The 16611-nt window shown below is 53.7% G+C and overlaps 1 protein-coding gene across 4 annotated transcripts; it reads right to left on the bottom strand.

Annotated features, from left to right (window-relative positions):
- Window positions 1-13647: 13647 nt before the first annotated feature.
- On the bottom strand, window positions 13648-16409 carry AEN (apoptosis enhancing nuclease). 4 transcript variants are annotated; one of them, XM_065688156.1, is made up of 4 exons: window positions 16329-16409; window positions 15232-15890; window positions 14776-14976; window positions 13648-14433 (listed from the first exon to the last, which is right to left on the bottom strand). In XM_065688156.1, the coding sequence occupies exons 1-4, from the start codon at window positions 16378-16380 to the stop codon at window positions 14230-14232; spliced, it is 1116 nt and encodes a 371-aa protein (XP_065544228.1). In that variant the 5' UTR covers window positions 16381-16409; the 3' UTR covers window positions 13648-14229. The 4 variants fall into 4 exon arrangements, with proteins under 4 accessions (XP_065544228.1, XP_065544227.1, XP_065544229.1 ...); XM_065688155.1 differs by having other exon boundaries at window positions 15232-15893; window positions 16329-16396; XM_065688157.1 differs by having other exon boundaries at window positions 15232-15893; window positions 16276-16356.
- Window positions 16410-16611: the final 202 nt, after the last annotated feature.

Genomic DNA, 16611 nt, shown 5'->3' with positions numbered 1-16611 from the left:
TCAGACCTTCCCTGGGGTATGTGACCGTCACTCCAGAGCCCTGCAGCACAGGCTGGCACCTCCACCACCTACAGCAGGGAAGCACAACTGCCAGTGGATTGAGTGCTGTGAGACGCAAGACTGTCTCAGGGCTTAAAAAGACATGTTGGACATTCATGTCTGCTGGAAAAGAGATGTCAGAGCAACAAAAGAAAATCCAGATGTGCTGCATTCACATGGTAACAGCCTAATTGGAGACAGCCCCACCTGATTTTTCTTGCTGTTTATTGACCGAGGGTTTCTCATCGTTGGCGCATCTTTAGAAGAAAATACTGTTCTTGCTTGGCATTTGATTTTCTTTGAGTATTACTGGGTTTATTACTGTGCTTTCAGCAAGATTTCCTACTAAACTTGAGACCTTCTAGCTCAGCTGGAGTTTTGCCATGGGATGCTGCGAGGGCACAATCTTGGCTTACTCCAGAGGGCTGAGGATAGGGCTGCAAGGCAGTGGCCTTGCAGCAGTGTGTCTCTTCAGATGCCCTCCTGTGCTGCAGAAGCTGCAATTACAGCAGTGCAGCATTGCTGTCATGGTTATATCAGTGCATTTCTATCTCTCACTGGGCACAGAGCAGTATCTTAAAGTCAGGCACAAGGTTAACTCAAAACCCTCCTGGTAAAGTGCAGCAAGCAGAAGGAAGCCTCTCTGGGATTGGGAGCTCACCAAACAGGCACGTATCTGCCCCTGCTTGTGCATCTCTGAAGAGGAAGAGATTTTGATTTCCCAGTTTGTTTTAATGAGGCAAGTCAAGAGAGGTTTTAATTAAGCATCCAGCAGCCAGTACCTCACACATCTGTGTGCTCCAGTGGGGAATCCAGCCCCTTTCCAGTTAAACTCAGACACCTGCAGCCTGCAAGTCACTTGGAGCTGCTCTATGGGACAAAATAGTCCCACTTATGTTCCTGCTGCCCCTGGGGCTGTCACACCAGGAGGGTTTGTCCCCATGTAGACAGCAAACTCACTCCTTAGCTGAGCCAGAGGAAGGCAGATGCATGCAAAGCCCATGATACCTTGCATTTCCCCCCTATGAATAAAGAAAACCATCCCAGCTGTATGGCTGGTCCCTGTGCACACAGAGGAAAGCTGGTGAAATGGGTTCCAGCATCCCCAGCTGGGTGGGGGATTTAATTATGGATGGGGGAATTAATTTCAGGCATTTCTGGTATTTCAACTATTACATTAAGCAGCTGTGCCTCACCATAGGCAGTGAGGGCTGGCGAGAAGCAAGCTGATAGCCCAGCACAGAAAGATACAGGAGGAAGGCCAAGGCCAGACTGGACTCATCCCGGTGCTGGCTGCAGCCTCCTGCCCATCTTATTGCCACCCTGTCAGCACCTCAGGGCTCCTGCAGGTCCCTCTAAGCACTGAAAGGGACCAGGTAGTAATAAACCGTCTTTGTCCCTGGCTTTAAATCTCACTCTTGGGGCCATCTGAGCCTGAAGGAGATGCTGGCTGAACAAACCCACTGGCTGTCCCTGGGCTGGAGCTGGCTGTGTGTGACAGCAGGCACGTAAGCTTGGTGGCCTGTCAGAGAAGACAGTTCTCTAAGGTGTGGAATGGGAAAAAATAAAGAGAGATCAGTCCCCTTCAAGGTTTTCAGTGGTGTAATAAAAGTCCCTGTGTCCTGGATGCCAGGGAGGTCTGGAGGAGGGGGAAGAGAGGCTGAAAGTGAATTAAATGGGCCTTTCAGGAGCAGAGAGAGCACTTAATCTTCTCAGCCCATTTAGGGCAGATGCTGTTGAAGCCTCCTTGCTATGATAGCCAGCAGAGCTTGGCCCACATTGTCCTTTGCAGGCACCATGCAGTCCCAAAGGAGGGCTGAGCTTGTGGAGAGGAGCAGGGCAGGAGGGGAAGGATGTGTGCTGGCTTGAGAACTACTGATCAGCTTAGATACACAGGATTAATTTGGGAGCATGGTGTATCCGGGAGCATAGGAACAGTATGCACCTCACCTTGGGATGAAACACAGTGTTCATCTCAGCTCTTGCATATTTCTATGCCAGGTTCCCCCACCTATGAGTAAGGTCAGCTGTAAAGTGGGGAGCATAAGGCTGGACATTGAAAGTATTTGTGTCTGCAATGACATGTGGTCACCAATGATGCCAGAAGGGACCAAAGCCTGTAAAGCTGGGTCAGGGTACAGCCTGAACCCAAGCAGAAGGAAGAAACAGGCAGATACTTGTGTTCTATGGCCAGGGCACAGGCAGTGCTCTGGGCAGTGCCAGTAGGGATAAGGGGTGGGATACAGCTGCTGGCAGATGTTCTGCTGTGCTCCCTCAGAGGCACCAGAATCTCCTACTTACCAGTGCTCTCCTTCCTGACCACAGCACCCTCCACTTAGGTCACTTGCCTCACCTGGTACATACTTAGGATGCTCTGGTGCCTATTGTTGCAGTGACCCGAGACCGGGATGAAGGCTGCAGAGGCACAGGCTGGCACTCTGCAAGCCCCAGCCCTGCCCAGCTCTGCTTATCATTGCTATTCCCTTGATCCATGGTCGTACTGATAGCAGCTGTGCTCCAGATGTGCCTCTGAGCATCTATAGCTCTCAGTAAAAGGGCTGTACCCATGTTATCACCAGTGCTTCTATAGCACAGCTTTCTCCTATGACCATACCCCAGCAACTCAAAAGCATCTTCTGGGGTTTTGCTATAACTATCATTCTGGGTTTTGCAGTGAAAGACACTTTGTTTGTTTGATCAGCCCTATAAAAGTGATAGAGCCAAATGCTGCTGCTGCAGTAAGTGATTAAGAAAAGCATTCAGTAGCTGCAGGACCTGACTCCCCAGCACAGGGTGTTTGCACAGGCTGCAGCATAAGAACCACCTCTGAAAGACAGAGGAACTTCTTAGGAGCTACACACCAGCACATTCCTTAGAAAACACATTCCCAGCTCAAACACACACTGTTTTTCTGGGAAAAAAACATCCCCAAGTGCTTCTTCTCTGATAAGAATACAAATGAGTAAATAGCAGGCTGAGATGAGGAGAACAACCCATCCCTCCTCCAGGCACCCTGGGCTCCCATATGCTCACTTAAAACAACACCAGAGGCAGCTCCTGCTTTATGCAGGACAGAGGCTAAAGGTGGGCCGGTGCAGCCCTTCACAGCTGAGCCTGCCTGGCTCATCAGCAAGGCTATATAAGCCTAGGATCAGCAGGGACCTCTTCCTTTTGTGTAAGGATTTAGGTGATGGGGGGAGAGAAGAGCTGTAATTTTTGTTATGCTGCTGGTGTACAGCTCTAGAGCCAGTGAAAACTGTGCTGAAGTGCTGTGGAGAGAAGGCGTACTAGGGATAACCTAAAAATAAAAGCCTTTGGATTACAAGGGTTTAAAAGAAAACTACTCCTTAAACAGTTAGCAGCTACAGCCTAAGGTCAGCAATGACTTCTACCTGGAGCCGTGTGAACTAAGAACATTAATTGAGCCTCCTGGGTATGTAAGCTTCTTATCTACTTATGCACAGTGCTTTATCTGGGCTGGCAAAGAAATGAGATTATTAGCTACTTTTAATGAACAGCAGTGGGGTGTGCGTGCTCACCTGCTCCGTGCTGGAAGGTGCTTCCTTCTCTCTGCTGCTTTTAAAACTATCAGCTTTTTAGGCTATGAGCAGAGACTTCAAAAGGGGTTTGGATTTCAGAGGAAGGGAGATGGCTCCTGTTCATCATTTACGGGCAGAGGGTGCTCACAAAGCTTCTGCTTGGCTCCTTAATCCTGCAGGTGCTTCTCAGTGTCTCAGATCTGACAACTCAGAGCTTGCGTGTGGGGCTCTCCCTGCCCTGCTTAGGTGACTCCCTGTTTAGTAGCCTTTGAGACCCCTTCCCTCGGAGCCTCGCCATGCCCATGTTTTGCATCTGGGGTGCACATCACAAGGAGAAGGTGGATGGGCCACAGCCTGTGGTGGGCACAGGGACCTCGAAGATAGACATGATGAGGTGGAGGTGATGCTTTGGGGAATTTAAACGCAACTTGCAGGCCATTCACAGCCCCAAGTTCCTATGTTGGAGAGCAGTGGATGCTGGTCTGGGTTATGCCCCAGTGGGCTTGGATTTTGCTGGCAAAACCACAGTTTTGCTCTATACTTCTTATGGAACATGGGAAGCAAAGCAGTGTGAAATCAGCACCACGCTGATGCCAGCCCGGAGCTGCCCTCTTCTGCCTGCCACCAACCGACCGGGGGGACGTGCTGGCTCGCCATTCCCAAGGGCCTTGTGCCTGGAGGAGGAAGGCGATAAGGAAGAGCCTGTCTGCAGATTAAACCCCCCTGGCCTGGAGTTTCCCAGGGCAGTCTGTCGCCAGCAAAGGGCTCGTGGGAGCCCTGCCTGCCACCCTGCTGCTGGCGTGCCTCGTGAAATGATCCCTGCTCCATTCATCCTCATGATCCAAGAGTGACTTCCACCGGCTGCTGCCTGTTCTTCAGTGTCTCAGCAAGCTGTGTTTGCTTTTCAGATTCCCTTTCCTGATTGCTTTGAAAGACAGATGCCCTCTGCCCCTGCTCCCTTTGAAAGGCATGGCTTTTCTTGCTGCTAGGGGTCTAAAAACATCTTTCCTGTTACAAATATGCCCTTTCAGTTGCTTTCTGGCTCTAAGTGGTGTCACTTTGTTGTTTCTCTTTGGAAGCTGATCCTCATTTATTGCCCTCTTCTCTGTAAGCTGCTAATGCTGGCAAGGAGAGATAAGGCTATTTCCCCTAGCCTAGGCTATATTTCCTAACTAAATTACACCTGGGTCCACTGGTAACCTTACGCATGCTGTACCTGAGAGATGATTCGGGCCAGAATGAGGGTTTGAGAGCACCGCAGGGCTTTCTCCTTGTCCTCCCGTTGCATTTGGATCTAGAGGCTAAGTGGCAACCTCAGCCATGGGAAACCAGCAGTGCTCTGTGGCTTGGCCAGAATGATTTCTAAGCAGGGGTAGCGTGAGATGAAGGAACAGAGCTGGTCCCAAGTAGGGTTTTATCACTTCTGGTCACACCTAGGTGCAACACAGGGATTTGGTCAGTCACTGTCCCTGCAGGGACCAAGCACACCATCAGGCTGGCTAATGATGGAGCTAAAGGCAGGCACCTTGCAGCTCTGATTCCTGGCCCTGATCCTGCTCTAAAAGTTCTTCCCAAAATCTTTCCATCACTTCAGCTCCATCCTCGGTTTTTCAAAGCTGCCTCTCACGCTGCATCTGAAGGCTGATCTAACATCCCTCTCCATGTGTCTCCTCTCACCCCTGCTTAGTTGCTTTTGCCCATAGGAAAACAAGGGGGGGGGGGGATTCGTAAACCCTGTAACTGAGGATCTCAGAGCAGTTTACAAACCCCACTGTGATGCCGCTTGTTCTGGTGGTGGGAAAATTGCATCGGGGAGCAATAACGGGGTCATGCGCACTTCTAGCATCAAAAGTATCTGCTGGAGCAGAACCAGTTTGCAGGACCTCTGGTGCACATCCTGCCTTTCCACCTGCCTGCTCAACCCCTTCAGTACGGAACAGGCTGTGGTTGGCAGCTTTGCACTGGAGCCTTGTGATGCCAACCCCTGGGATGCTGAGGGATGGTTCAGGCGGGGAGGGGGGACACAAAGTGAGGAGTAAGCTCTTAAAACGCTGGGGTCGGGGGGGAGGTTAGCACAAGGCAAAGAAACGCAGCAGAGAGAAGGCTCTTTTCCAAACTTATATATGTGATTTAAGTAATAAAACCCCGCTAAAATCAGCCCCAAAAGCTGGAGCTAAAAGGAACGAAGCTGCTGGAGTTTTCCGAGAAGGCTCCCAAGATGCACAATGGGAACATCTGTACCTCGGCCGGCGCCTTGGAAGGGTCTCAGGCCGCAGAGCGGGGCTGGCGTCAGCCGGCTACAGCCCTGCCTTGGTGCCGTGCTCTTCCCCCCGCAAGCCCTGCCTCGGCACGGCTCCTCCTGCCGCCTCGCAGCAAGCCGTAAATCCCCCCCTTCCCACCTCGCTGCCGCCGCCGCCGCCGCGGGCTCTGCGGGTTTAGGGCAGCCGCGCATCCCGGGGCTGGAGCCGGGGAGAGGTTGGCCCCGGGAACAACCGAGCTCTGTGCTGCCCGTGAAAGGCAGCTTCATGAGGCTCCGGCTCAAAACGGCCTCTTATCGGGATCGGCCCCGCTCCTGGGGACCAGGAGAGGCCAAAGAGGGGCACACACGTGTAGTGTCTTGGTCCTGGCACGGGTGTGCTCCAGCCTCGGGGGATGCAGCTGGGATGGATCCTGATTCTGGGCTGTGAAGGCTGTCAGGGGGTTGGGAGGTGGCCCAGTATCCCCTTGCCTTCATACCTGGTGCTTAGTCCCAGCAAAGGGGTGAGCCTGTGTACCCAAATCCCTTGGCAAAGCCCCGTGGGTGTCTGCTACAGCAATTCCATGCATGGAGCTGTCGGGATGTGAAATGGGCCCCCTAGGGAAGGCAGAAGTAGCTTGAGATGTGGGATGCATTTTGAGGGAAGTCAAGGGAAAGCTCCCTCACCTTAAGCCCGTTCCCCATCAGCTGCTTCATCTTTCTCCCTGGACCTACTGACCTGTGTCCTCCCAAGGGGCTCAGCGCTTGCCTGGTGCCAACAAAGGATCTTTGAGAGGAGACAGAACCAGCCTGTGCCAGGTTTAGCCCATTTCCTGGCTAGCATCCACGCAGGACAATCTGAGGCAGAGGAGGCTTGGGGACGGAGGAGGGACAGCTTTCTGGATGCTCCCCTATTTGTGCCCATATTCCTTCATCAGAATAGGAATTAATGGATTTATTCTTTGCTAAATTCTTTGTGAACTTGGGAAACATGCTGAAATGGGTCAAAACCAAACACCTTTTGTGTCCTGAGCTACAAGGAAAGATGGAGAACACATTCATGCTCAATATAGCATGGGCTACAAAAATAACTCCTTCATAAGGGAATATTCTGAGTTTACACAATGGTGAATTATGGAGATGACAGGGTGTGTAGCTTTAATGCAGTGTTCTTCCTTACACTGGGCTTTTGTGCTAACATGGGGTTTTATTTGCAGGGTTGAAGGCAGTGGATTGTCAGGTCCCTGGGAATGAAGGGGAAGGTCTGCCTCCTCAGAGGTAAAGGTTTCCACTGGGAGGATTCAGCAGGGAGAAAAGTGCCATTCCTAGAGGTGGGATGAACGTGTGTCTGTCCGAGGCAGGAGCATCATTGAAGAACAGTCCCCACACAGGTACCTGGGATTGGATTCCCAACATAATGGGTTGGGAATGGCTTGGCTTGGCCAAGCTTTCCTCCAGTGAGGGTGGCCTGGAAGTTCAAAAGCAGGCTCTGCAGGCAGTAGCTGTGTTCATGTGCTCATTCTCCACATTCACCCCCAAAATGAGAGATGCTCTGGAGGCCTCTGAGTGCCATTTTGCCCTCTTTTACATCTTTTTATTAATGCCAATGATGCCAGAGGCCAAGAGGATGATTCCTGCCTCCTCCTGATGTTAGCAACTAGAGGCTCATTGGCAATAAGTCCTCCAGGACATCTGGGCTGCTGATGCTGAAGGCAAACATGATTTCTCCCATGTTATTTCCAGCTCAGTCTGCCCAGCAGATATATATGTGTGTGTGTATATATAAAAATTGAAAATGAAAAATGAAAATATAAAAATAACGAAATTAGGAGCAGTCCCTGGCCTTTGTGGCTCAGACCTGACATCTGGACAGCTCTGCAGGACCTGCAGCAGCAGGAGTTCCCTGTGCATGGGCAGGACTCAGGGTTTGCCTGGGGCCAAGCAGAGATGAGCAGCAACAAGAAACCATTTTTGAAGCATTTTCCACCCAGAACTGCATATTAATGCCATCTTCAAAGGACAACAAACGCTGCTCTGTGTAGCTCTGGCTTTGATCTTTTCCATCATTCTGCTATTTTAAGTTAAGGGGGACACTGGCATGTGTGTCCTTGTGTGACTTGGCCCCTGAAGTTGCCACTCAGGGATCCCCATGTTATAAAGGCAGAAGTGGTTTCTAATAAAAGCAAAGTCTCCATGCTGGCCAGGTGAAGGCCAAATGCAAACAGTGACCTCCCAGGATGGCAAATAGAGCCTGGTGCTGACCTGTAGCAGCCCCAGCTACTCCTGCCCTGGGTCCATGGATGCCCTGCATCCCTGTCCCATTGCATCCTCCTGCCCATGGCAGGGCTCCTGCCCAATGGGGGCAGCTAATGCTGCTTTCTGCCCATTGATTTACATTTCTAAATGAATATATATCCTCCTAGTAACACTCATTTGTGTCTTCCTCCTCTTCCCCCCTGCACCAGAGCTGCAGAGCTGTGTCTGTACATGGGTTGTTAGTGATGGTTGTGGGTGGTTAGTTGCTATTTTACTCAGATGCATTCATTGTGGAATTGCCTTTTTGTCCTTCCCATCTTCTCTTCCTGTCTTAGGGACAGAAACCACCTTCACAGTGGTAGAAATATCAAATCCTGGGGGATTCCGATAGACCTGGGGTACAGGAGGGAGGCCAGTGCTTGCATTACGTTACCAGATGAAGACCCCAAAACGCTCAGGGATCTAACTGAGCGATGCAAATGGCTTTCACACCCCTTCTGTGTGTGTGACCTGCCTGAAATAAAGGCAGGAACCCGGGTCAGGGCATGGCCCCGTCCCGTCCCCAGCCTGCGAGGGGAAACCAGCAGCCCGAGGGCACCATCTAGTGAACAGCCGGGACGAACAGACCTGGAATGGGCAGGAATGGAGTGAAAACCTTGGACTTTGGTCAGAGCAGAGGAATGGAGAGACACGTTTTGTGCTCTCCCTCCATTCCAGCTGTGTTTTAGTGCTCTCCATCAGGTTCCAGAGAAGTGGCTTTTGCACGCTCCATCCATCGCAGCAGAGATGTTGGCCTGGGGCATAGCACGCTTGCTGCTCTGCCCTGGTCAGGTAGCACTGGAAACATGACCTGATTTTGTTCTGTTGGTTGGGGAAAAAAGTATTAAAGGGCTTATTATTGAGGGCTCGGGGGGATGGGGGGGGGGTAAGAGTGATTGGGTCAGGTAGGTCTGAGCCTCATGCCAGGGCTGTGCTTTCAGCTTCTGAATTAGAGATTTTAAACCCCACCATAGGTGCTCTACATCTCCCCATTGCCCTTAGAGTGAGCTGGAAGGGTAAAAACAGGCTGAAAGACCACAGGTCTGGTGCAGAGCTTTAAGCTCCCTGAGATGATGCAGCACCTAGGGATGAAGGCAGCATGGTGCCATGCCACACTGCTGCTGAGCTCAGGCCTCTCCACACATTGCCTTACTGGATATGGTGCCCTTTGCCAGCACAGAGCTGGCCAGAAGCCTGTTCCCCACGGAAAAGGAATTCCTGCAGCCCAAAAGCTGTGCCTCGATATGCTCTGACACTGTCTGCAGCTCCCAGCCTGCCTCCTGCAACGTGTCCCATGCTCACTCACCCTAGAACCAGCCCCTTGTCCCCCCAGCCATAAGATCAGTGGCTGCTTTGTGATCTGGCTCATAAAGGGCTATCAATAAGGCATAGGCTTATGCTCACACATCTGACCCTACTGTTCTCTGAGCTCTTTCCCTGGGCAGCTGTTGGAGGAGAGAATCCCAGAGCAGGAACAAGGGAAGGTGACATCTCTGAGCGATCCCACAGCAGTGAGCAACCCCTCACCTCCTCCTTTACCCATGTGTCCCCAGCACTGCACCCACAAACCCCTCCTGCCCTAAAGGCGGCATCTTCAGCAGGTCATGGTCCCCATGTTCCCCTGGCATCCGGCATCCATCTCAGTGCAGAATGTATGGTGCCTGTGTCAGGGTCCCCTTGCCATGCATGGGGGTGAGCCTGGCACCCAGGCTCCTTGCACAGTGAGATGCAGCCACAGCCGAGTGGCAATAGGGTTCTCCCCAGGGGCTTCCTTGTGTTGTGCCTGCAGCAAACCCTACCCAAGTATCCAACACCTCTGTGGAGCAGGGACCATGGGGTATTCAAGTCAGGCCACCCCACCCCATCCAGTTCATCCTTTGCATCCCCCTTTGGGGCCAGCTCCCTGGGGAGGATGGAGCGTACCGGGAATTGTGGCTCTTCCTCTCCTATGCAGACAGTCACGATGGTTAAGTGGCTTGTTTTTCATTAGGAAAAGGCTGTTGCTAGGCCACCCTGGTCCCCAGCATTGGTCGGGAAGGGGTTTTGCAGCCAATCCGGGAAGCTGTGCCGGCGGTTCCGCACATATACACACATGCATACGCACACATGCACACGCACACCCCTCCTGCAGCCGAAGTGCTAAGCAGCTGCCAGATGTGCCTATTCATCTCCACATCACACCTATTCACTTCTCCTGGCCAAGCAGGTTATTAAGGCTCCTGAGATTTTAATTGTTAGCTGGCTGTGAGTTTTCTGCCTTCTAATTCAGGCTTGGGTTGTAGAGCAGAGAGTGATGGGGGTACTGATGGGGTGCAGAGAGGCTGCTTATTCCCTGCACTACAACCAGTTTGGTCTCTGATGAGTCACCTGAGCAAAGCCTCTGCTCTCTGCATGCAGACAAGGTGAATGGTCCCTCTGGATCCCCACAGTGAGGGGACAGACTGCCCCAGGTTAGGGACTTGCTCTGGGCTGCTATTAGGTACCAGCATCATTCCACCCCAAGACATTTGGGGTTTATGTGGTGCTTCAACCACATGTATTGTGATAACCAGAGCAAGCAGCAAAGCAAACCAGGTGCCTGATACGGGGATGCTGCTACCAGCAGTGGTCCATGTGCAAACAGCCCCTGGCAGCTGGGATCAGTGCTGGACCATGCCAGGAGCTTGTGATGCAGGGCAGGAGGGTCAGACATATCTCCTGGTACAGCTATTCTGCTATGGTGTTATCTCAAGCACCCTATGGGTGTCTGACACCCACCCAGCAGAAGCAGAGCTCTGGGTGCATGGGTAAGGCAGGCTGTGAGCAGAGCCTAGCATGTGAGCAGGATGGGAGCATGCATCCATCTGCCTTTCCAGCTACTGATAGGAACAGACACCAAAACATGGAAAACCATGGGCAATCCACATGAAACCCAGTTTCTGAGTGTCCCCCATGAAAACCCCCATGTAGCAGGAGGAAAGCTCAATAAAAGCAAGGGACAGAATAGAATTGCCATCTGCTACTCAAGGAGAAGCTGTTGCTAGACAGAAGTAGAAGCCGTCACCATCAGCTCCCATTGGCTCAGCCCTACTCCAATAATGGGCTTATCAGTTACCTGCTCTTGCAGCTGGCTGGAAAAAAAAACCCTCATTTGGCAATGTTTTCCCTCTGATAAAAAAAGCCCATTGCTGGATTCGTGGGTTTGGGTTAATCATTACTGAGGGTTGGGGAGATAACGGACCAGGTTTCTCCTGATTCTTCTATAATCAGGACATTCAGCGTAAATCGTGAGCCAGCCTCGTACTCCTTTGCCCGCCTAAGGATGCTCAGGTTCCCAGCATGAGTGATGGACCAGGGAGAAGGTTGGCTGCTCTCAGCCATAGCGCAGAGGTGAATATTGAGAGCCACCTGTGAGAATCCTGATTACCTCTTAAAGGGCTCATTGGGTGCAAACAGGGGAATGTGGCTGTTCAGGTTATTCCGAGCAAGCATCATCTCATTGGCAGGAAGCAGACTGACACTAATCCATCCATCCATCCATCCATCCATCCATCCATCCATCCATCCATCCATCCATCCATCCATCCATCCATCCACCCTGCTGTGGGGGACTGCAGTGCCCAATGTCAGGGTTTTCCAGCCCCTCAGATCCGATATAAACAGGGATTGACTCCCCAGATTCATTTCAGCTGACCCAAGAGCTGGCAATCATGGCACAGAAGCAAAGCTTGCAGGGCATGAGACCACCAAAGAGCAGCTGCCCTTTGGGTGCCTTGAAATTCACCCCTAAAACAGAGGGGGGTATTTAAGCAGAGGGGGTAAATCAGTGTGGTGGCAATGGGGACAAGCTCTCAGAGGCAGCCTGGGGCTTTTCCAGCATCTCATTCCACTGTGCAAGCCCAGGAGCTCCATCAAGGGAGAAAGCTGCCCTGGCTCACAGGGGGATGAGTGCTTGGAGCCCAGCACAGGTTTCCTTTTGGAAGCGGGTCTCCTGGAGTGTTTGGGTGGTCAAGACTTCAGAAATGAGGTGGGGTTTGTCCTCAATCACACCTGCCTCTTGGTGGGCTGACGGCAAGGCAGCCTGAGTCATGGGCTGATAAAGCCTCCTGGTCTTCTGCAGCTTTCTGCAGCCTCACCCCAACACCCATATCACATTGAGCCACCGATGGCTTAGGGCAAGTCAGTGCTGTGTGGTGGCAACACAGGGTGGGCTGGGGGGACATCAAGGGGGACTCACATGAAGCTGTGGGGTGCTCTGTGCAAGCTCCCTATATACTTACATACCTGCAAGGGGATGCAGTGATATGGGCCAGGTTGCATGATCAAAGCATCCCTCTGCTGCGCTCTTCCTCTGGGTCTGCTTTCCCAGGAGCAGAAGACAGTGCTTTGGGATGCCACTATGTTCTGAAGGTGGGGCTGCTGAGCTTTCACCTTATCTACAGCTGTGCTTCCCTCCTGCTGCCCAGGGAGAGGTGAAAACAAGAGATGAGGAAAGAGAGAGAAACCTGTGCCAGCTCTTCTCCTCCTGCACCACCTGGGCTCATGTCCCTTCCATACCCCACCAGGTCCTGCTGGCATTGCACGGCATCGTGCTGCGGCTTGCACAGGGGGTGGTGCTGTGTTTTGCAGCTTGCTGGATCAGGAATGTGTCTGGGACAAACTGGCACAAGCAGGAATCAAAGACCTTCCATGGGACCATGTTTCCTACAAGGTCTGGTGCAGTGCCTGGACCACAAGCTCAGTGCATCCCAGGTCACTGCTATTTCTGTTGCAGGATGGTTGTGCTTGGAGGACAGAGCTTTTTAAACACATCCAACATCCTTCAAAGCATTTCTGAGCCATCACCAGCTTCCCCAGCCAGGCAGGGAGGAGTTAAGATGGGAAGTGCAAGATGTGTCTTACAATGGCACTGATGTGTGCGTCAGGTGTGCCTGCGTCACCCGGCTCCTTGGCCGCTTCCCAAGGCTGGGGCTGAGCTCTCCTTCCCTCCCTCTGGATGCTGGGAAAAGCCTGGGACTGGTCCATCCTGGCCATGGGGGACATAAGCTCCATTTCAATGCTGACTGCTGGACCATGGCTGCCCAGTGCCCCCCCAAGTCCAACCCCAAACCCCACTTTGGTGCTCCCACAGATACATCTGTGTACCTACATGTGTCACCCAGGGAGCATCACCTTGTCCCCACACTGTTACAGCAGCTCACACTGCAGCTCAGCATCATTCCCACCCACTCCTAACCCCTGTGTGCAGGGATACTGATGTGCAGGCTGGGCAAACCCCAGTACTGCTTCCCCCTTCACACTGGGAGCTCCCTGAGCTGGGACAGCCCAGCTGCTGGAGGGTGACACAGCAGGATGATTCCTCTTGTACTGGGCTTTCTGTAAACTAAGCCTATTCCCTGCTCCTCTGACCTTTGCAGGGATGCCCCCATAGGGAAGGGGACCAGCCCATACCCCAGAGAGCTGCCACCACGGTACACAGGCAAAGGTTTCCCAACCTCATCCCTGCCCTCTCCCTCCTGGAGAGCTGCTGGATCAGATCACGCAGCACATACACAAAGGTTTAGCAAGACCAGTTTTTAATTCAGAATTGGACAATCACGTGAACAGTCCATTTAAGTGAAGTGCATCCTATCCTCTTGTCCAGGCTGGATTAGACCCAGACTTTTCAGGCTTCACTGTGCAAAACGGTGAGGAGGAAACTGGCTCCGAGTGGTTTGCAGCCTTTGGGCATCAGCAAGGCACCTCAGTCCTCCTGCAGGAGGACCTGCCCACCATAGAGTATCCCCTTCCCAGAGGGCACAGGAGGTGCCCTGGCAGATACAGCCACCACTGCAGCCACTGCATGCCCATGGGGGCTCCTCCAGGCTCCAGGACCCTGCCCATCCCCAAGCACCAAGTGCCAGATGAACACAGCACAGCCACAGCAAGAGGCCTCAGTGGTTTTGGGAGTTGCTGGTGTCCAAGTGTCACCATTTCTCTGTCCCAGGGCAGGGCTGGGGGGGTGTCTGACCCCTCTGTGCAGAGATGGGTGCCAGGCAGAGCCCATGGGGCACAAGCCCCAGGGAAGGAGATCAGCAGCTGCCTTCACCTTGAATAGGCACCAGGATGGCCTGAACCACGTGGAGGAGGTGCTGTCCCTCATCATAAGCTGCTTGCCATCAGGTCTGTGGGCCAGTACTGGTCATCCATGTACTGGCTGCTGTCTGCGGTGGGGTCTGTGATGGGGCTGGGGGGCCGGGGGGGCAGGCTACGGGCCAGCTCTGTCTCCCATTGCACCTCCACCAGTCTGTACAGCTCCATGGCTGTCTGAGCATCCTCCACTGACGAGTGCCCTTTGCAGCCAACCTGAGCAAAGGGGGGAAAAAAACCTCATTAGATAAAAGGGATGGCAAAAATCCCACATGTCACATGTTGTCTGCTCGCTTGGAAGGATACAAGTGCTGGGGGATTTGGAGACAGAAAAGGTTTGATGCAGCCATGGAAATGCAGGAATCTCATAAGCATTTTCTGGAGGGCACAGGTCCTCTCCCTGCTTTTCTGGTCACTTTGGGAGACCCTGCACTCCCCCAGCCTGATCCAGTCGGGAGCACAGCGTGAACAAGATTCATCTCCCAGAGAGCACCCGTGGAGATGGGGGCCCAGGCTGACCACACAGGATGCTTCCATCTCCAGGTTCCTGGTGCTTACCTGGATCTTTTTGTGGAGGAGGTGCCTGGCCAAGGTCTTGAGTGAGACACTGGCCTTGCCGGGCAGCCCTGCCCTCTCGTTCAGCACCGGGATCCGGCTGGTGTCCCGGGTCCTGTCTTTGGGGTGGAAGTACTTCAGGGCTTGGAAGTCATTGTGGATGGCGTGTCCTACCACAATCTTGTCTTTCAAGATCTTCAGGATCTGGAAGCGTCAGAAAGGGTTAGACAGGCAGTGCGGCTGAAGAAACACCCCCAACAATTAAGCATGAAATTAATAATTTTGTATTCAATTCAATTCCTTCACTTCTAGTTTTTAGGTTCCCAGAATGGAGCAGTAACAAGCAAACCAACCCACCACAGAGGCTTGTGCCTCAGAGCAGCTCAGCTCAGGCCACCAAATAGCTCAAGGTATATCTGGCAGGTAACACACAGACTTTTAATTTCTCTTCCTCCTCACCTCTGCCTGGGCAGCCTTGAAGGGAATCGCTCTCTTCATGTGCTGCTTGGTGATGCCGCTCCAGCGTGTCCGGTAATCCACGACGGGGAGCTCGGGCTGGACGTACTTGTCATAGATGACATCCCCCTCGTAGTTCACCACAGAGCACCGTGCCAGCTCGCTCAGCCTGCCCTGAGGACCAGTACCCACCATCTCACAGTCGATGGCCACGTACTTGCTCGGGCGCAGGAGCGGGGAGGACGTCCGCACCCTCTTGGAGCTGCCATTCCCCTGGGACAGCAGCACGGAGTGGTGCCTGGCTATGCTGTCCGGAGAGGCGGATGGGGACAGGGATGTGGAGTCAGCCTGTTCTGGCTTGGGGACCTTCCCACAGTGCAGTGCTATGGTGCCATCCACCTTGGTGAGCATGCTGCGTGCCTCCAGCCCTGCCATGGGGGTCTGGCTGCCTGGGCGCTTGGGAGGGCTCAGCAGCCCCTTCTGCTCCAGCAGTGCCCGGCGCTCCAGGAACCGCTGGTGCTTACGGCTCTTCTTCTTGCTGCGACCCTCGGGGGGCTGAGCGTGGGCCCCTGCAGCGGCGCCATGGGTGCTGCGTGGGGTGGGTGCCGCGACCTTTGGGGTGGGCAGCAGCGGGATCATCTGCCCTTTGCCAGGAGGCATCCCTGCTGGATGTGCACAGGGGGGTATGAGTGACATTGCAGCTCCCATACCCCTCTCAAGTAAGACCCACACACCATCACCCCCCCTGCGGTGTGGGCTGGCATACGGAGTCCAAGCAGGAGATATGGAGCGGGGGGGGGGAACACGGACACTTTGTCACATCCTGTCCCCACGCCCCTGCCTCTCGCGGCCCAGGCCCTGTCTGCCCCAGCCCGGATCCCAGGGCCGTGCACACCCCCTCGCCGGTCCGCAGCCCCCTGCCCACCCCATTACACACCTCTTAAGGCCCTGTCTGCCCAGTACCCGGGCCCTCTCTGCCTCGCTCCCGGCCCCAGCCCTCTGCCCGCCCCATTATCGACTCCGGTCCCTGCCCACCCCATTGCTCACCCCATTGCCCGTCCCAGGCCCCACTTCCGACCCCGGTCCCCCTCCGGACCCACCGGGCCCGGCGCCGTTCCCACGTGTCACGTCCGGAAGCGGCCGTGCTGACATGCCCGGGCAAGTCCGGGCGTGGCCACGCCCTTCACTTCTCCCATTGGCTGAGCGGCGGGTGATTTGCATACAAGGGGCGTGGTCCACTGCTGCGGGAGGATATGGTGGGGCCGCTTAAGGCGCCTCGGTTGCAGTGAGCTGGGAGGGGTGGTGGTGGTCGCCCATCTGGGGCTCCACATCTGCTGGTGCACATCTGGTGGTGCACATCTGGTTCTTGCATCCCGGACCTGA

The sequence above is a fragment of the Lathamus discolor genome, chromosome 8 (assembly GCF_037157495.1).
Source record: "Lathamus discolor isolate bLatDis1 chromosome 8, bLatDis1.hap1, whole genome shotgun sequence".
Lineage (NCBI taxonomy): Eukaryota > Metazoa > Chordata > Aves > Psittaciformes > Psittacidae > Lathamus > Lathamus discolor.
This window is presented reverse-complemented; position numbering and strand designations above follow the sequence as displayed.

Coding starts and splice junctions, on each gene's coding strand:
- AEN (XM_065688155.1), bottom strand. CDS start 16,380: ATGTCAGCACGGCCGCTTCCGGACGTGACACGTGGGAACGGCGCCGGG. Junction 15,894..16,328: donor TGGGAACGGCGCCGGGCCCG/GTGGGTCCGGAG, acceptor GTGCACATCCAG/CAGGGATGCCTCCTGGCAAA. Junction 14,434..14,775: donor TCCTCCACAAAAAGATCCAG/GTAAGCACCAGG, acceptor CCCTTTGCTCAG/GTTGGCTGCAAAGGGCACTC.